Genomic DNA, 19,632 nt, shown 5'->3' with positions numbered 1-19,632 from the left:
CCTTTCAACACCAAAAGAAGCTCACCTTTTCAGCAAGCCCCCCCCCCCCCCCCCCCCCCCCCCACCACTGTCCACCATCATTGTCAGCATTAGAGGTCCCCATACTACAGCATGTGACAGGTGGTACGGTCTGCGCGTGCGCGTTACGCTGTGAGAGGGCGCCGTGGTTGGTAGCGAGTAGTAAAAAAGCGTGCATCCAGGCAGCTGTATAAACAAGATGGCACGGACTAGGCAATGCATCATATAGTAGTTTTGTCTCCATGCGTTCTCACCCGGTGTAATCAAGCTTGCTTCTGCAGTCCCATTTCCGATTGGTTTTTTTCTTTGGCCCTACCTATGGTTGGAGTCGTACATTCTACTTGTGTGTTTCTATGCGCTGTTGTATACTAGTGTTACGTACGGGTTTTGCTGTGTGGAGCTTTGCTGATCATCACCGTGCGTTTGACGCGGTATCTGTGGGTGATTTTTCTTAAACCCGGCCCCCGTGTATTGTGCTTTATTCACGGCTGTGGGCAGAGGCGTTGTAATGCTGTCGAGCGAGCTAGCAGCCACATTGGATAGCGGATTGGGCGACGGTGGACATTCGGATTCCAGCCCGTCCACTGCCTACTCATCATCAGCCGCGATTACCTGCGATTTCTTTAGCCCGGTTGAACTTGCCAAGACTTCAAGGAACTCTGGCATCGGGCTTGGAGCCTCATTAGCCAGTATGTTGGAGCCAGATTTCCGCAGTGTTGCCGACTACAGCATGGGTGCTCTCAACATGAACGGGTACCACCAGCAGTCAGTTGCAACTAGCTCAAATAACTTCACCACTCTAACCCCTCTCCAACCACTTCCGCCCATCTCGACTGTGTCGGATAAATTCAGACATGAAGCCTCGAATATGAGTGGGAGTTTCACTTTGATGAATGGGTCAAATCTTCACGGGATGTCGTCGAATCCTTATGATAAACTTGGCAGTATGAACATGGGACATTCCTCTATGGTTGCCCACAGTGGCATGGGACACAATTCCGTTTTAAACGGCTACGGTCATCACCAATCAATGGGTGGGTATGGCTCGCCACACCACGGAACTATGTCATGTACACCCCAAGATGCAAGATATGCATCCCCTATGAACGGCTATGAACAATTCACACATCATGCCAGCTCTCCACACCATATGAGAGCACTACAACCCCCTTCACACCATCACCAAAGATCGGGTTTAACAAGCCCCATGGTGTTGAACGGTTACACCGGCATGACCGGTCATACACACCCGAGCCCGAACTCCGTGCGGTCTGGCGAGCGTGGCTCGCTAAACTCCAACCGGGTGGACACAGCAAACAACGGCGAAGAAGTGAACACGAAAGAAGTCGCCGGACGAGTCACGAGTGAGTTGAAAAGATACAGTATTCCACAAGCCGTTTTTGCACAGAGAGTGTTATGCCGGAGTCAAGGAACACTGAGCGACCTCCTTCGGAATCCTAAACCGTGGAGTAAGCTCAAATCCGGGCGAGAGACTTTCAGACGGATGTGGAAATGGCTTCAAGAACCGGAGTTCCAAAGAATGTCTGCGTTGAGACTTGCAGGTAAGAACTTAATCACTAAATCCCCCAAATTTCATCAAAGTTGTTCAGTACCCATTGATAAGTATCCCATGTGTGGGAATCCAAACCGTATTAAAAGTACTATGCACGTCTTAAACTCTTCTTTGCTTTGACACTTAGCAGAGCAAGAAAATAACAATTGTCGCTTGTTGACAAACGATTTAGACTTAAGTTGTCTTTTATGAGAGTCCTATGGTAGTCGTAACTATTGTACGTGATCACGCTTGAAGATTTTAAAAACACAAACCTAGCAGAATTACAACAAATGGACTAACTTATTCACAAACTGTCTTCTTTAAATCAATTATACGGTAGAGTAGTGACTACGTTTTGCGGGAAATTGTAAAAGTATTGCAAAATAAGTAAAAAGCACAAGTGCTTCACAACCATTACAAATAATACTTTGACCCAACACTTAAAACACAAACCTGGCCATAACAAAAAAAGTACTAACCTCTAAACTATCAATTTATAGGCCTATCATTAATAAACTATGGTTTGGTATGGTTTGCAAGAAAAAACAACAACATTGCAATTAGTAAAAACCAAAAATGCAGCACCCCTATCAAATACTTTGACCGAACTTTTCTACAACCGATCTGAATTATTCATCAACCCTTTGACAACAAATTACAGGTGTATGGTAATTATTATATTCATTAAAACACAAACAGGTATTATACTCACCTATGTAACTCCCTACCTTATCATCTTTACAAAATAGAAAAAGAAGAACAAGTTCTAGCTAACCGATTCTGCTGTAAGCGAACAGTTTGTAAACAATCATTTAGTTTCCTTTTCCAAACATTCCCCCTCTGCAAAATCAATGACCAGATTTCGATTTTCTTCAAACTCTGGACTCTTAATACATTCTTCGTTTTCCCCCGTCTCTGTTTCGTTACAGAGGCTGCACTCACAGTTCGATACTTCTATACACAATCAAAGTTGATTTTATTTGCTGAAATGGGGTCAAGTTGGTTTATAGAGTCACAATTCCATTCAGAAAATCTTGAGACAATTTAGAAAAAATAACTGTTTACTTTTACAAACACGAGTTCATGTCAAAAAGTAAAGGAATACTAGACTTGATTGTACTCGCTTAAAAAGCGAATTCAATTCACTGTCCACTGTTTCATAAATTCAAAATTAAAAACATTTTGATAGACTTTGTGATAAAGAAAACCACTAGAAGTATTTAAATAGCTAACCCATATCAAGTCGAACAATAACTAGGAAAGTATTGCAAATTTAATCTTAGATGTCAAAAACTGAAACTTTTGATAAATCATTTTTGATCAGAATTTAAATCATTTTCATCATACAAACGATGTCCAACTTCCACACAGGTTTTACCGTAAAACCAAACCCCCCAAATCAAGCAGTAATTGTCAACTTGTTGAAGAAAAACCTCCTCCACACCAACATTCCCTTTAAAAGAAAATAATGTGAAGATTTTTTTCTTCAGAAGAAGTAATTTATTTCATCTAAAATCTAACGCTCCAACTCAGAAACCATTTCCACACGATCAACTTTCCCCACCACCCGTGTTATCTTACAAGTAGATGTGAACTAAGTAAAATAGGCCCACTTAATTTATCCTTTCCTGTAATTGGCGGCTCGTCCGCTGTTGGTTTGGTCAATAAATATATAATTCTTGTGGATTTTTAATAAGTTGCTCTACAGTCGATATTAGATTTCCAGAAGACGAAGGGGGGGGGTAGTTCTGTAATATTTACAGTAGTGTGGTGAGATTTAATTAGCTTGATGGCGGGAGCGATGGTGTAATTGGTAGTCGTGTTGACATTTAATTTTAATGCTAGAATGTTTGATTACTAATTGGTAAACGGTGGAGTGTTGGAATAACTGGATGGGACATGACTGGTACATGCTATGTTTAAATGAAATGTTGAGCCAATTCCCAATTGGGTAGATGTATTAAAATTGTGATGGAGTAATATCCCAGATTGAAAAGTGGTAATTATTGTTCCCACAAACCGTTGAGCCCATTCTAAATTGGGAAAATTTATTAAAATTGTAGGGGAGTAATATTCCAGGTTAGAAAGTGTTAATTGGTATTGTAAAAAAAAAAAACTGTTGAATCCATTCTCAATGTGGTTAAACTTATTATTTTTTTACGGAAAAATGTTCCAAGCAAGTGTCATTTTGTTTTTTCCCCATACACCGATGTATGTTAGCACTATACTCAGTACTTTCCCGAGTCCTGTGAACAAATATCACATGCATATTACTCGGCATTCTAACCCACGACCTTTGCAATTCTAGAACAGTGTCTTACCAACTAGACTACCGAGATTTCCCGGTAGCTAGAGGCAGTTCGAATCCTATGTTTTGGCAGTGGTTAAGTTTATAAAAAATAATTAACGGAACAATGTTCCTTATAAGTGTCTATTTGTATTGTGCTTGATTCACTTTTGATGAACAAACTAAGATGCAATGTTGTAGGGTTCATCGTTTTACTTCCTCGACTTCCAAAAGACATTTTTACAGATAGATTCAAAGATCAGGACATTTTGACAAATAACTACCACAGAACTTGGGAAAGTATTTGGTGTACAGTGCTTAACCAGTGCATAGTAAGCACAAGTAATATTCTTTATCCCACATGCAAATTTATCTATTTAAATATTATCCTAATACTAAAGAAGTGCATGCTATAAAATTAAAACAAATATTGCAATTTATTTCAACTGATAGTTCAATCAAACCATATTTCCATTCACAATTATAATGAACCCTACATGTTTTCCTCCATTCAATTAATGACAAAACACAAAAGTTGCTTTATGTTTTCCCTCGACTCATCCAATTTAAACTACTTCTCGTCATAATGGAAGCGAGGTATGGTTCGACCGACGTAACCAGTGACACTAATTTGGTTGCAGGCAATATTACCAAATCAGCTTTAACAAAAATTAATTCACCACATTATTTTGTCAACAGATTTACATTTGCGTATTTAGCAGATGTAAACACAACAAAAAACACTGGATAAATTACCCTAATTCCGGACGTGATTTGTGAAGGAAATGAAGAAATAACATTATGGTAGACTTTGTGCATGTTATTTTATCGCCACGTTCTAATAGTGAGTAATTCTACGCACACGTGCGCGCTGCTGCAAATCATGCCTTGTGTATTTCAGGTGTTCCTTCGAAAGGGAAGAAAGGATTTGTGCCAGAGGCTAAAAGTTAGCTTCGCTCCCCACAGTGATGAAACAACACCAGTAATTATTTGTGGAGGTAATTTACCCGATGTTGTGGAAGGAACAGTGGTTGAGAGAATCGGTTTAAATTGACGGTGGGAGAAACAATTTAGCAAACTCTAGATGACAGGTTTTGGCTTGGAGCGGGGTTTGTTCGCGTCCTAGCGCCGTACGGGACGCCTGATACACGGCGATAGTTTTACTTACAGGGCGCTTGGGAGTTCGTTACCGCTGTGTGAAATGTAATGTTTTGGTGGGATCACATTTTGACATTAGGCAACTCACAAATTTAAACTATCAGTTTAAAATGATGAAGGTCCTTTGAATTTAATTATTGATAAGTGCTTGTATAAAAAGTTGAGTGCTTAGATAGAAATGAATGGCATTTACACGAGGAGGGCTTTATCTTACACTGGATAAACACAAGCTAAATGATGATGATACAAAGTTGATAAACCAAAAATGGCAAACGAAACTTATATAGGGAATATATTTTTTTATAGTTTTTAAAAAGTTGAGATAAACATAGCTTATCCTTGTATTAGCCTTCAGAAAGACTCTGGGTCGAAACGACAGGCCATTAACTACCATAGGTCCTTTTACGTGGTAAGCAGTTTGCAACAGATAATTATATTTTCTCATCAACACAGTTATTTATCACATGTGCAGAGCCACGATCATGTATGTCCCTATTTATTGATTTTTGTATTTGTCAATAACGTGCGTCTATATTTAAAAACAAAAACAATTTGGAACCGGATGTCGACCATTTTTAAGATTGATCTGAAGGGGCGCATTGTATTACATTGTTTCATAGTGTATTACATTTTGGAAGTACAACAATGGATAACAAACAAAATATATGAGTTTATTAAAAAACAAAGTAGATCAAAGTTCACCGAATCTATTCACCACAACGTCACGTTTGTAGTTGTTGATTTTGACAATTTTGAAGTGCGCGAACTATTACAATATTTAATTCAATTCAATTTATTTCTTCATCGTATGAACATGACATTTTTCCCCCATTGTACAGCATTTTGTTCAGTATATTAAACTACACCAAGCAAGTTTACTTGCGGGGATTGTTGTGTTCTTGCTCTACACTAATGGTAGTTTTATATAAGATCTTGTTTACTGGGGGTGTTGTTTACCCATTACGGAGTAACAAACAAGGAAGTTGTTTTGTAGAGTGTCTTCAGTTGAGATTTTCTTTAAGGTCAGTGAGCATTAATTCACATGTGTCCATGAGGGTGGCTAGCTGAGGTCAGACCACACATGCAACCACTGCGTAATACAGTGGCAGACATGTCACGGTTTTAAACCCTGTGAATTTACGACCAATTCAGATGAAACACCCTGCTATCTTTTTTATTACCTTATCATAAATAACAGTGTCAAGTGATATGTACTCAAATAATTGACTGACACAGTAGTGGGACCAGATTATAGATGGGGGAAACTGACAGTGAAAAATGTGTGAATTCAACCAGTAGCGCTCGCTGTTCATAAATTAAAGCAATGTGTTAGCAAGTGACATGGTTGCTCGAGCACCAATGCCTCTACCTATTGTTTGCTAATACCATCAGCTAAAGCACACTTTAATAATGGCACTAAACTCGCCATGGTTGCTCCGCTATTGTTAACATTACGCAACTCTCTAATGCTTGTAAAAACCCGCGGTCAAAAACCCTCCGTTGGGAACGAGTGGCTGTTGATTGATCTTGTGTACTTGTAGAAATTGATGGAGGCACGGGTAAATAAAGCGGGGCTCTTCACCGAAGTTCAACCGTTCAGAGCGCGGGGGGCACGGGTGCTTACACCCGGTGCAACACAGGGTCGTAGCGACCCTCCGGAGTGCGTTTATAATCTACCCCCTAACACTCAAGTGTTACAACATGGCTCTCAATTTGTTCTATAACAGGTTGTCTCGTCCTCGCGGTGAAGCACTACAATACACAATGTAATTACGTTACTGTGCAAGTTAAGGACCTGTGCTCAAATGCCATGGGAATCTCCAAGGTCGTTTTTATAGTGATGATATGGTGGAACGTTTTGAATGAGGTTTTCCATGAAAGTGCTGCCCCCCCCCCCCCCCAAACCAACCCCATGCACGTACAACAAACTCGACATACACTTTCAAGTTGTCTTCTACTAGCTGTGAACTACAACAGAGCAAACAAAGTAGCAGCAGCGTTTTAGTCAGGATTTGGTAAAGTGTGTCCAAATTTGCTTGAATATTACATAATGGATGTCCAAGTTGTTCATTTACAATGTATTTACATGTAAAGTGTTTTAAATATCCCAGGCATTGTTCTGAAAACAAACTACGTTTGTATTTACTCACATCCCTGGGGGACTCCACCCTACAAGCTTGCTTTTGGGAGTCCTCCACCACTTAATCTATAGTGTATCTTTACTACTCTATGTTATATCTTGTCATCTGAAATGATTGAGTGGAAAATAAAACTGAACTGAAATGGCAGATCAAACATGGTGTCTAAATTTACAACAGGGTGGCCACAAGACACACACAGACACCCCTTGCTTACAATATGCATAGAAGGCACAAACTGTGTACTTGTGCTCAACAAAGTAGATACATCTTTTATTTGCAGTTTGCCAAGGGTATGATTTTATGGATTTCACTATAAGGAATCTAGATCATTTAAAGACAGTGGACACTAATGGTAATTGTCAAAAACCAGTCTTCTCACTAGGTGTATCTCAACATATGCATAAAATAACAAACCTGTGGAAATTTGAGCTCAATTGGTCGTCGAAGCTGCGAGATAATAATGAAAGAAAAAACACCATTGTCACACCAAGTTGTGTGCGTTTAGATGGTTGATTTCGAGACCCCAAATTCTAAACCTGAGGTTTCGAAATCAAATTCATAAAAAAATTACTTCTTTCTCGAAAACTATGTCACTTCAGAGGGAGCCGTTTCTCACAATGATTTATACCATCAACCTCTCCCCATTACTCGTTACCAAATAAGGTTTTATGCTAATAATTATTCTGAGTAATTACCAATAGTGTCCACTGCCTTTAATTAACCAGTTAAATTTCTTATTTATTTTTAACTACAAATGAAGAATTATTAAAGCTTACACTTTTCTTTAAAAAAAAACCCCCTGAAACAGCCCATCTCATTTCACCCTATGTTTTACAAAAATAAAAAGAAATTCAGATGCAATTCTGATCACGAAAATTAAGTCAGACATCAAACCCACACATCATTATCACATTACCAACCTTACTCTCCCCAATCATTTTCCCATCTCCATATTTTCCCTCCTCCACCCCGTCGACGCCTCTCCAAAATATCCCCACCTTTCTCATCCGCATGTTTCTTTTTTTAGCCACCCCTTGGTATGATCTTTGTAACAGTGGTTCAATTTTAACAGGTGCACTGCCCAGTGGCAAGATACTAACCTCATCTCACAAAGAAAAGAAAAAAGCCTAGGGACCCAATAGAGAGTGTGAAAATTTGTAACTAAATTTGTAAAGAGCAGTGCACTTTGATGAGAAAGTACAAGACGCAACAACCATGGAGGAAAAACCTTGGCTCTTTAAGAAGCTATCGTCATAGCTCTTTCTTCTTGGTGGAGTGGTGGCTAAGTGTGAAGCCATGGTAAGGACCATCAATGTCTTGGCTTATTCTTATTTAAATGAGGCTGGATGTGGAGCTGTTGTCTCATTTTGTTTTGGTGGCCATGCTTCTTTTAAAAGATTACACCGGTGTCTTTAAGATTGACTGTTTTTCTTGGTAGTGTGGTGTAGAATTAAGTGTTTAAATCTAGGACAAGTACGACTATATATTACTCAAAAGTACATTCTGTCGATAACACACAATGCGTTCATGTACAGACATACTACAAAATCTATATTGAGTTATTTTTAAACACATGGGCCCCTTCAAATATCCAAATATATAAGCACTGTCATTCAAATCATTTGTATCAAAGAGGGGATTATTTTAGCTTGTTAACGATTCCTCTCTGTCAATAATTTAAATCAGCATTTTTTTGTGAGGCTGAGATCATGGTAACAATCTTATCATGTGTCAATGTTGGCCTGACTAAGAAACTCAACCAAAACACCAGATCAATTAAACCCTCTTTATCATTTAAAAAGATGTATTGAAAGGAGAAATAGATGAGAAATCAACTCTATGCAATTGAGCCCTGGTCTGATTACAAGATATGCAGATAATCAAAGTATACAGAGGATGTAATTAAAGAGAGAAAAATAATCTTTTAAAACTTACCGAAGATCTTGTGTGTGTGAGAACAAGATTCTGCATTGCTCTGTGATCTGTTTCCTGCCTTCGTAGGGAGAGAGAAAAACACAAGAGAAAGAGAAAACAATCATGAGAAACGGTGTATTGTCTTGGGAATTGAAGATGGTTCTAGTGTATTGGATTCTCATTATTGGGTCTGAACTGGGCTGATTTGTGTTGATTCAGATGAGGTGATGGTTTTTGACCGAAACATGTAAAAAAATAAGGAGTTTTGGGACAAAACTAAAAGATTTATGTCTTTGTTAATACAGCTTTAGTGAATGGGTCATATTTTTTGTTTTGAGGATTGAAGTGTGGATGAGATTATTAATGTTAACTGGGTAAGTACTTAAGCTGTTTTGTCAGTGACTGAGATGGTTTTTGGGGGTCTGGATAGATAAATATGAGAAAAGATGTTTCGGAGGTTGGATTTTTTTGATGAAGCTTTAAAATTAATGTCAACACAGCTTGTAGGTTCCCTCGGTTGGAAATGGATGGATAAGGTTTTAATGAATTTGGTTAGAACTTGGTGAAATGATCATTATGATGTTTACGCGGGGTCGTTAAAATGTGCAACAACAAGGTGCTGTTTACATTAGGAAGCCGTGGCTGTGTTGACTTTGTCTCCCTACTACCGAGGAGAGGTGGGAAGGAGGATGGGAAAACAGACAAAATATTGTGAGCGTGGCGTGGAGTTTAAATATTTACGATTCTGTACGATTTCTCAGAAGTGATGGAATTTCTGCATTGAATATAATAGTTGTAAGAAATGCATGTAGACAGTTTTAAAACAAACCTTAACAATTGAAGCCATAAGCTTCACGAATTGAACTCAAACATCTTGTGATAATTGTAAGTTTTTGAACCCGGTCCAAATATAGAGATTAAGGCTGCAATGAATCCAACACTTGAAGGAATTTAACATCAAGGTTAAACAAAACCACACCAATTGGACCCTAGGCAACACACACTGACAATGCTGATGCGATGGTATCCTCAATCTAATTTACAACGTGTAGCTCGGTATACGTGGATCTCCTCTCTATGGCAGTGTGAGTCATAGGGAGATGCTATAGTAACTCAGGCGTAACAACAAGTCTTCACTAGACACTACAAAGGCAATCCAAAATATCACTTAGCATTATTTGCTTTATACATAGCATCATTCTGGGGTTTTCTTGCTTGAAGACCATCAGAGCATCGAAACGTTGATTTGTGTTTGTTTCTAGTCTTCACTAGACACTACAATGACAATCCGTCGAACCAAAACATCACTTAGCATTATTTACTGTAAACACAGTATCAGTATAGGTAGTTTTTTTCTTGAAGACATCAGATCATGCTGATCAAAACGTCAATTTTTACAAGTCATTAAAAGTGATTATAAGTGTCTGGTGTGATATTTATGATCTTCATTACCTAAACCACACAGATATACTGCTCAAAAATGCACATCTTTTAAAACGTCAAATTTCAGCTTCCTGAAGAAGTAGTATAAGGAACTGCGAAAAGGCCAAATCTTATGAATTCAGCCCCCAAACCGAGCACTTAAGCTCTCGTCTCCCCTCTTCAAACTCCCCAACTAAAAGAGAAATCAGTCCCCTCCTGTTGTTTAAATAAAAAGGCTCCTTCCATCTCATACAGGAACTTAACGCGAAACAAAATCACAGTGCCTTAGCACTCCAGTCGCACCTGTCTTCGTAAATGCACCCCGTAATATTTTTCTGCCGTGTTGCATTGCAAATACGAATATAAAACCTTGGGATTCATTCAGCAACCTCCAATGACCGAAGAGCCATATATGCAAATGAAGCATGGCGGCACTTTTCTCCAAACACGCGGAATTCTCTCACCCCTTAAAAAAAAACACGCGCTCGTTGAGAGGAGAAAGGGAGAGTAAAAACCTGACAGGATTTCTTAGGTAAATGCGGTATTTCCGCAGTACTGGGGGAGTATAAGTGGCGATTTGGTGGATGCTTCTTGGGTAGGAGATGGGGCAGACGGTGGATTCGGTTTTCGCACAAATTGCCTGTTTTATGCTCAGGTTTCGTGGATGGAGGCAGAAAACGCGGCATCATGTGGCGATTTTTCAGAACACCTGTTAGCGCTTGTACTTTTGAAGGGTTGTTTGGATCGTAAAGTGGCAATGGATCGGAGGAACGGGGAGCTAAGCGAGAACCCCATGTGACCTCGCGCAATTTTGTTATTCCATACCAGAAGATAGATTGGGGATGACCCGGGTATTAATGTCCGAGTTGACAGGTACGCAATTATTGTCTTGACGGACAGGTTGGCCGATCAAGAAAGTGTTGGAGAAGTTTGTTGACTGTGTTTGTGTTTATTGACTTTGCGGGCTGTCCATTGTGTCATTGACTAGCGATAAACTCGTCTTAACAGTTGAGAAACGAGATGTGGATGGTGGGATAGTGTTGTTCCAAGTCCATACTAGCAATAAGCAGTCTAGCTAAACTTTCTTACCAGAAGCCTGGGCCATTGTGTCATTGACTAGCGATAAAATCGTCTCAACAGTTGAGAAACGAGATGTGGATGGTGGGATAGTGTTGTTCTACGTCCAATATCATCCATTACATATACGAGCTAAACTCAGAAACCTGGGCTATCCATTGTGTCATTGACTAGCTATAAACCCAGTCTCTATTAGAGAAACGAGATTGGCGATGGAGTTTGTTTTGTTCTTATAGTTCAATATCATCCATTACTAACTCAACTTTCTTACCATAAGCCTCTCTAAACTCATCAAAATCCCACAGCAAGTTTAAACATGTTCTTAAACAATGTTCAAATGACAACGTGTGATTGGGACCACATGATATCACATGACACCTGTCAACAATAACAAAAATTTATTAAAATATATCTACAAGGAAATGTAAGAATCTTGTATAGGCCTATCTATTTATATATACAAACTTCTTTAATTTCTAAAACCTACACTTTGGATAAAATGAGATAATAACAAGGCCCCATTTGGTAATGTGAGGATCCGGGGCGATCAGGAATACTTCCGAGCTCTAGGACAGACTGCCGCTCATGATACTCGAAGATGTTAAGCAGCATGCATGATACAACTAATAGGAAGTTAATGTAATTATGTCTTAGCGGTACGATGCCGTTACGAAGGCTAGTTTATGTAGCCGTTGCCTGTATCTTAAAGGGTGTATTCCTTGGCAGGCCTTGGATTTCATTCTTGAAGGGGTACAGCAGTTTCCTCTGTTAAGGGGCACAGCAATTTTTCCTCTCATAAGGGCATTTGTATGAAGAAAATGTAAAGTTGTAGTGGAATTTGCAGAAGGCTCCACAAAAAGGCACAGAGCACCACGACAAGTGCGGTGGGTGTCATGGGTTATTTTGAGGCCCTCTATGGGTAATTACCCCCAAACAATTTATAAGTGAGTGTCTAAACTTGATAAAAAGCACTGTTGATAATGCATAATATTTTGAAAAACAATTCCCTTCACAGGAATGCGGTTTTACAGAGAAAGGGAATCAACAATATTTCAATCTGAAAAACGTTCATGCATGACACGTTTCAGACATTTTAGAATGATGAGTTTTCATCAGAAATCTGAAGTATATCATGGGAAAGCCGCAGCAGTGTTTTCTTTTTTTTAAAGTAAATTGCATTTTTTTATAGGTCTTATAAAGGCCTCTAATTCTCAAGGCGGCTTGTAAAATTATACACTTCAAGCCCCACTAACCTCAACCCAATTGCAGCAAAGACCAATTTCTCCTCACCCCTAGTCAAGTAATAATAATACCATATATAAATATATTTATATTAATATCTGTTTTATTATTAGATGATTCTACAAACAAATTAAATGTATAAGGAGGGCAAAACAACAAAATGCTCTGGTTTTGCCACGGATCGTAATTTTGATATTTATCTACCCCTGAAAAACAGTATGTGGTATCTGTCTTATTAGGTCAAGGGATATTTAATTGGAAGTCATGTTGGAGGGTGCGTTTCTATTGTTTTTAATTCCACAGCTACCATTTGTATTGGTTCTAGGCACTGGACACGTTTTGGTAATAAATGTGAAAGACCTGTATTTTCACTTGGTGCATCCGAACACATAAAAATAATAACAAATCTGTACAAAATTGGGCTCAATTGGTCATCGTATTAGTTGCAAGAAAAGAATAAAAGAAAAAACACACTTGATGCATAAATTTATGTGCTTTCAGATGTCTGAGAAAAGCTTCAGGCTTGAAGTCTTTGTCAGAGGCAAATATTTTAATGAGAAATAACCTTTGTCTCAAAAACTACGTAACATCAACGAGAGTCGTTTCTCACAATGTGTTATACTATCAACAGCTCTCTGTTGCTCGGTACCAAGTACGTTATTACGTTAATATTGTTGAGTAATTACCAACAATGTCCAGAGCCTTTAAGTACTTTTAATCTTGTTATTTTACAATTAATACTTCTGTTTCCGCTCTGATTGACGCGCGGAATCATTTAGTTAAAGATTCCGAACCTTTTAGTAATTTTATCCATCCTTCTTTGGTAAAATAATATTTTATGTACATGTTTTTTACGCTCTGCTGGTTCACATGCTAACAACACGTGTAGAGGATTCTGTTTGAAACGCTATGGTCCACCGATTCCATTTTTTTTTTATCAATCTAAACTTTTCCATTATCAGTTTCTTGGTCCCCAGTGTCCCATGATTTACCCGGCGTCTACCCCGGTCTATCGTCACGCTGAACGGTACAGCGTGGTCGGTGGGAGTCCCATGGGGGTCCGGCCCAGTGCGTTAAACAATATGGTGAACGTTGGTCGCTGGAGCTTGATTGAATTAAGCCAAGCATTGGGCTTAATTGATGTGATTAGATGAGTCTGGTCCCTTGGGGGCTACCGGGGACAACACTGCCCCGGGGAGAGAGGTTACCAGACCATACCATCCTAGCCACAGTCTTGCGTTATGAAACCCAATGCCAAATGCTTGGTGGTTTAATCATATGCTTATAGCTTCAGCACTACTATAGGTGTATGTACTTATTGCACTCTGCGTTTGGGGAAACCGTTTAGCGCTCTGTGTCGTGGCTCGCGCAACACAATAAGCGTACTCAAATGAGGAAAAATGATTGGAAAATATCACATAACAGAAGTAATATTGGCAAGGATTAAAGAGAGAAACCTTTTGATGTTATGACCTCAGATGATGTGAACTATGCTTTTGGAAAGCAATTTTGAATGGCTTCTAAAGCCCACCTCGACTGAGAGACAAATCCTTTATCTTCTTTTTTTCCAACCACACCAGAATAGATCAAATTACTCCATAGGAAGCAGTCAGTAGAGACTACTGTGATAATAAAACCGACTCTGTCATTTCTAAAACCTTTTTTTGAATCCATCCTTCGAATACAAGCAACCATTAGTTCTGAGAACTAACTTTAATTTTGTTTGTCAATTTTACAAAAGAAAGTTTTTCAATACATGCATGGTATATTGCAAAAAAATAATGTTTTAATCACACGAAAGACATAACTTACAAATTTGTTGTTATAAATACTCTGTAATTTTTACTTATTCATAGAAGCTATAATAAGCTTACAGCATTGCAGCTGCCATCATGTCGTGTTCCCTGTGTAATAATTTGAATGGATGAAAGTAAAAGATGGCTGCCCCCATGCATAGTCCTTAAAAGGATCGGGGCTCTTAGCTAGCCACTTCGTGCATGACGTCACAATGTTGTAAATTGTAGTTAATGGCGCTCGGATGAGAATAAACGCGCACAATTGGCAAACTGATTACATATCCATTAAGATAGACAGGCATAGCCATTAAGATAGGCGGGTTTATATGCACTTGACTTCTTGGAAACTATCACATACAAAGCAGCATGTTAAATCGAGTTTCCTTGGCGAAGTGGGAATCCGTACATGGACTTTTTGACAGGGTGTTACGTCATCATCATCACGGAGTGACCGCCTTATAAACCAAAGTGCCCTTTTAATACGTCCATAATGGTATAACACTACAACATAACTAGTATTAAAATATAAATTGGTAATTTTGTTCCTTTTTTAAACCACACTTCTATCAAAATGTATATTGAAAACGTTAATTTGTAATTAAATTCCTTTTTCAGATGCCCGAACTTGTTAAACATTAAAGTTGGTATTTAGTACCCTTTTCATAATTATACCACATGGCCCGAACAGAATAGGTTGTTTAGTTCCTTATTCATACCCCCACACTATACCCAAACATTTTAAAAATATGAATTAATTTGTAATTTAGTTCCCTTTTTCAAACCACACGAAGCCAAACCATTATTCACCATACACGTGTACACTAGATGACCACACAGCAGCCACATGTTGCTAGGCCATAATACCAGCTCTAAAATATCATAATGGAACCCTCCTGATGCTTCGTAAAAATAAAAAAATAAAAAACCCAATCCCGCAAATGGCAATTTGGTGGGGCAATTGTCGCTCAAGCACGCAGTATGATCACAACCCGAGCAAATCAACTCCATTACCAATTTGGCAAAGAAAAAAATTAAATTTTGCCTGCATACTCCAGCTTTTAAGGTAACAAGAGACAGCAATTACTCAGCATTTAAAATGAAGCCTCTTTACTCGCTTAAGGACCTTTGCTTCAGGTCCGAGACTTATGGAGTCCTGGCCTGTCTGGTTAGAGAAAATCGCAGACACGATTTTTTTTCAGGGATTGTAATTTGGTCTGAGGGGATAAAAATATGTTTTTCATGTGGACTATGTTCGAATGGTGGGTTGTTTTAACCTCAATGCGAGGTTTAAGTACATAGATGGGGAGATAATGGTGGTGTTTTGATGGCAGAGTCAATGTTATTGGGATTTGATGGTGTGTGGGCTTTTTTAAGAAAGCTCCGACTTCACTTTTTTCTCTGGGTTTAAGTTATATTTTAAGACTTGGACAAGTTTCAGGTTATTATCTTGTCTATATCAGAGTCTATGTGACACTCTTGGTTATTACTAAAAAATAATTGTTAGCATAACAAATAATTGGTAAACATTGTGAGAAACGACTCCCTTCGAAGTAACCTAGTTTTTGAGAAAGAGGTATATTCTCACTCAAATGTAAAAAGCACTTCAGGCTTGGAGCCTTTTGTATGCATCTGAAGTGAGAGCACACAAATTTGTACGAAAACTTTGGGGTTTTTCTCTTTCATCATTCTGTTGCAACGTCGATGGTCAATTAAATTTTCACATTATTTTGTTATTTGATGCATTATATTTGGATACACCAAGTGAGAATACTGGTCTTTGACAATTACCAAAGGTGCAGTGCCTTTAATTGTATCCATTGAATTGATGCACGTGTGGAGATGAAAACACAAATCCATGTTTTTGATGGTATATGTTACATTTTGTTGGAAAAAGCCTTTGTGGTGATTCTGTTGCAAAATTTCAGCCCCTGGCTCATGAACTACTATTATATAGACCATTGTCTACAAGCTTTGCTTCTTAATGGTTCTCTGAAGTATCACATTATACTCTATTCTCATATATATAGTTTCAGTTACATATGTTACGTTTTGTGGTGTACATTCTTTTTTCTAAATTCTGAGGAATACATAAACCTGAAACCTGAAATGTTTGCACACCACAACAATCAAAAGTGGACGAGTTGCTGAGAAACTCATCACTTAGCTCAACATTTCAAGTAAATAACATCGTTAAACTCGTCAAAAATAAAACCTCCTTCAGTCACAGATATCAATCACAGTGTTACTTCGGTGCATGTATATTCACATAGGATGACTAATCCACAAGGACCTGGTGGGATTCGAACCCACAATCCAAGTAGTTCAGACGTAATCAGGAAGGGACTGGCCCACAATTCACATGCAGCTCTGGGCTGAGGTGGGTTCGAACCGTAGTCCATCGAGGTGAAAGGCAGGGAAAGACAAGTGACCACAGCCATCCTGACCTATTTCGCAACCTTTTTTGCATCATATAATATGGCGGCCACCTGTCTTCAATTATCTAATGGTATTACATGTTTCTATGGTATTACACTTGTTGTCTTCATATCTCAGGAATGTTTTGGGTGTGTCAAGGGGGTGGGGCTAGGCAGGCTATCAAAGGGTGCATTCTACACCGTTACCTGATCCCAAGTCATAGTGGTTGTTACTCGCAACCACGCAGAGTCACATTCGTTACAAAGGTCACAATTTAACGAATCAACTGATCCCAAGCATGACTTCTCTAAACTCTGGCAGATTAAAGTCATATCTAGGACCCTAAATTTGGACCAAGACCTAGAAAGTGAAGGAGTTCAGAAGACATTACGGGCTCATCAAGAGTAAATCTTCCAAATGAATTTAAAACAGTGCAAGATTACAAAGACTTCGGTGACTAAAGTGCACCTAAAGTGCACCACCACAGTCCTTTTGGATTGTTTACAAAAACACTAAAAAGATGTCAGAATTACACTTTCCATCTTTTCGTATTACTCATAATAGTTAAAGATAAAGGTTGAAAAGGAAATATAAATAAATTTAACTTAAGAAACGGCTAATTTTCTTCAGCAATTTATTTGTATGTGTTTTATTATTTATTTATTTATTATGGTGGAGACCTCTCAACAAATCACTGTTTCCCAGTGATGCCCAGCAGCTATAAAATAAACATTAGTTCTATCAACTTGTAACACCATACAAGACACAAAATGGGATTCTGATTTTCTAAATGTAATTGTTCAATGAGTAATGGCGGAACTCCAAAATGCCCGAGGAGAATTTGAAACCCAACTGTAGCCGACTCGAGGCACTACACGAGGTGCTAACTACAAACACACACTCTGCATACGCCTATGTTAAATGGTCACTAATTTAATTAATGACGACTATGCTACAGTCGCTATCCAGTTTATGTTCACGAGAGAAAAAAAAGGGAAAAAATCATGATTTTTGTTCTGGTTGGGAAAACCACCCCTGGCCTCGACAATGTGATTAAAGCTATAATTGCCTCATATTTAACGTCAGATAGTATTGAGTTGTGAATGTATATAGAGTTCAATAATGGTGCAATTTCCCCTATTGTTATTCATCTCCATTGTTATATTTAAGATGCACCGTGGGAGATACGGAAGTACATTTCCTCTCATTTGCATATGAAATGATGTCATGTTTATTGTTGCTATGGAATCACCAATCAAACACATCGGTTATTTACACATATGCAAACGTGGATTCATCATCTCATTTGCATATTTCTAGGTTGGGAAGAAAAAAAATGGCTGCCGGTCGTTTATATCCGGTCTGTTGCCATGGCAACATGAAATGGACTGTTGATGCTTACGGTGTGGTTACACAAATTTGTGATTACACATTTGAAGTAAATTTTACAGAAACACTAAAAGAAATCATTTATTTTAGTTATACTAAAGTGTGTGGTCAGAACAACAGGTGGGTGATATTCCACAAACAAAGGCCTTCTACAATTCCCCAAAAATGTGTCACGTAAATAATATATAAACAACAAATGAAACTTGGGGAAATATAAATAATAAAAACATTATGTACTTACTAATACATGTTTTTACTTCAAGTGTATAAAATAAAACGGAATAAATGTGAGAAATAAATTGGAGTTGACTAAAATGATTGAAGGCTAATAATATAATCAAGTAGAACCTATCGGAAATAATTCATAGTCAAATTAGTTTGCATATTTTTTTTTGAACCTATAAAATAAGCAGTCTACCCTACAGTGCTATGCCCTACATCAAAACAGATTGGATATAATCAAATTAATTTAATCAATTTAATCATATTCAGTCAATATCAACCCCTTTTCAATTTCCCTCATAATCGGAAAGGAATTTTCTCGGGAATGTTTAGACTGGCCTCATGCCTGTACTCTCCGTACCCAACTTATGCACCTAAATTGTTTCCTTTTAAACATAAGCAGTAGATTTTATTAATATATTGCTGTCCTACGAAACGGAACGTGTAATGTTCATTGCACGCATCAAGAGGTTTTGCTAAATTTTCATGGATGACAGCACACAGCGTCGTTGTGTTATACGGCCCTGAGTCGCCTTGGGAAAGCAGAACGTGGAATATAACACGCAGGGAAATCAGTCGCGTGGCTGTAGTGTAAGATGAAGTTATCCTCCATCTTCTCGCGGACATCTTACAACCTTGTAAACAATCTCTTGGCAACAATTTACTCTGTATACCTCTCAAATTTGACCTTTTTATCAGTGGAGATGAGATTAGAAATGGGAAATTTGGGGGAAGTTCGGTGCCATACATAAACCATTCTGTGATCAAAATAAATCTATTGTTTAATGTAGGTTAAAAGAGGACACCAATTAAAATGCAGATTTTACCTTTTATCAGTGACGATTCAGAAATGTGAAATTTGGAGGAGTGATACACCAGCCTCTGGATCAAAACAAATCGATTGTTGAATGTACTGTTTGACATTGCATTTTTAAGATTGGAAATGTGAAATTTGGCGGAAGTTCGGTGTTTTCGAATACCAACCTCTGAATCAAA

At 38.3% G+C, this 19,632-nt stretch overlaps 1 protein-coding gene across 1 annotated transcript; it reads left to right on the top strand.

The window, feature by feature from the left end:
* The first annotated feature begins 229 nt into the window (after positions 1 to 229).
* LOC117299533 (one cut domain family member 2-like) lies at positions 230 to 1,711 on the top strand. The gene has a single exon (XM_033783081.1). The coding sequence runs from the start codon at positions 527 to 529 to the stop codon at positions 1,709 to 1,711; it is 1,185 nt and encodes a 394-aa protein (XP_033638972.1). The 5' UTR covers positions 230 to 526.
* The last annotated feature ends 17,921 nt before the right edge of the window (positions 1,712 to 19,632 follow it).

This window comes from Asterias rubens, chromosome 14 (assembly GCF_902459465.1).
Source record: "Asterias rubens chromosome 14, eAstRub1.3, whole genome shotgun sequence".
Lineage (NCBI taxonomy): Eukaryota > Metazoa > Echinodermata > Asteroidea > Forcipulatida > Asteriidae > Asterias > Asterias rubens.
Note: the sequence above shows the minus strand (reverse complement) of the source record. Positions and strands in the feature narration are given on the sequence as shown.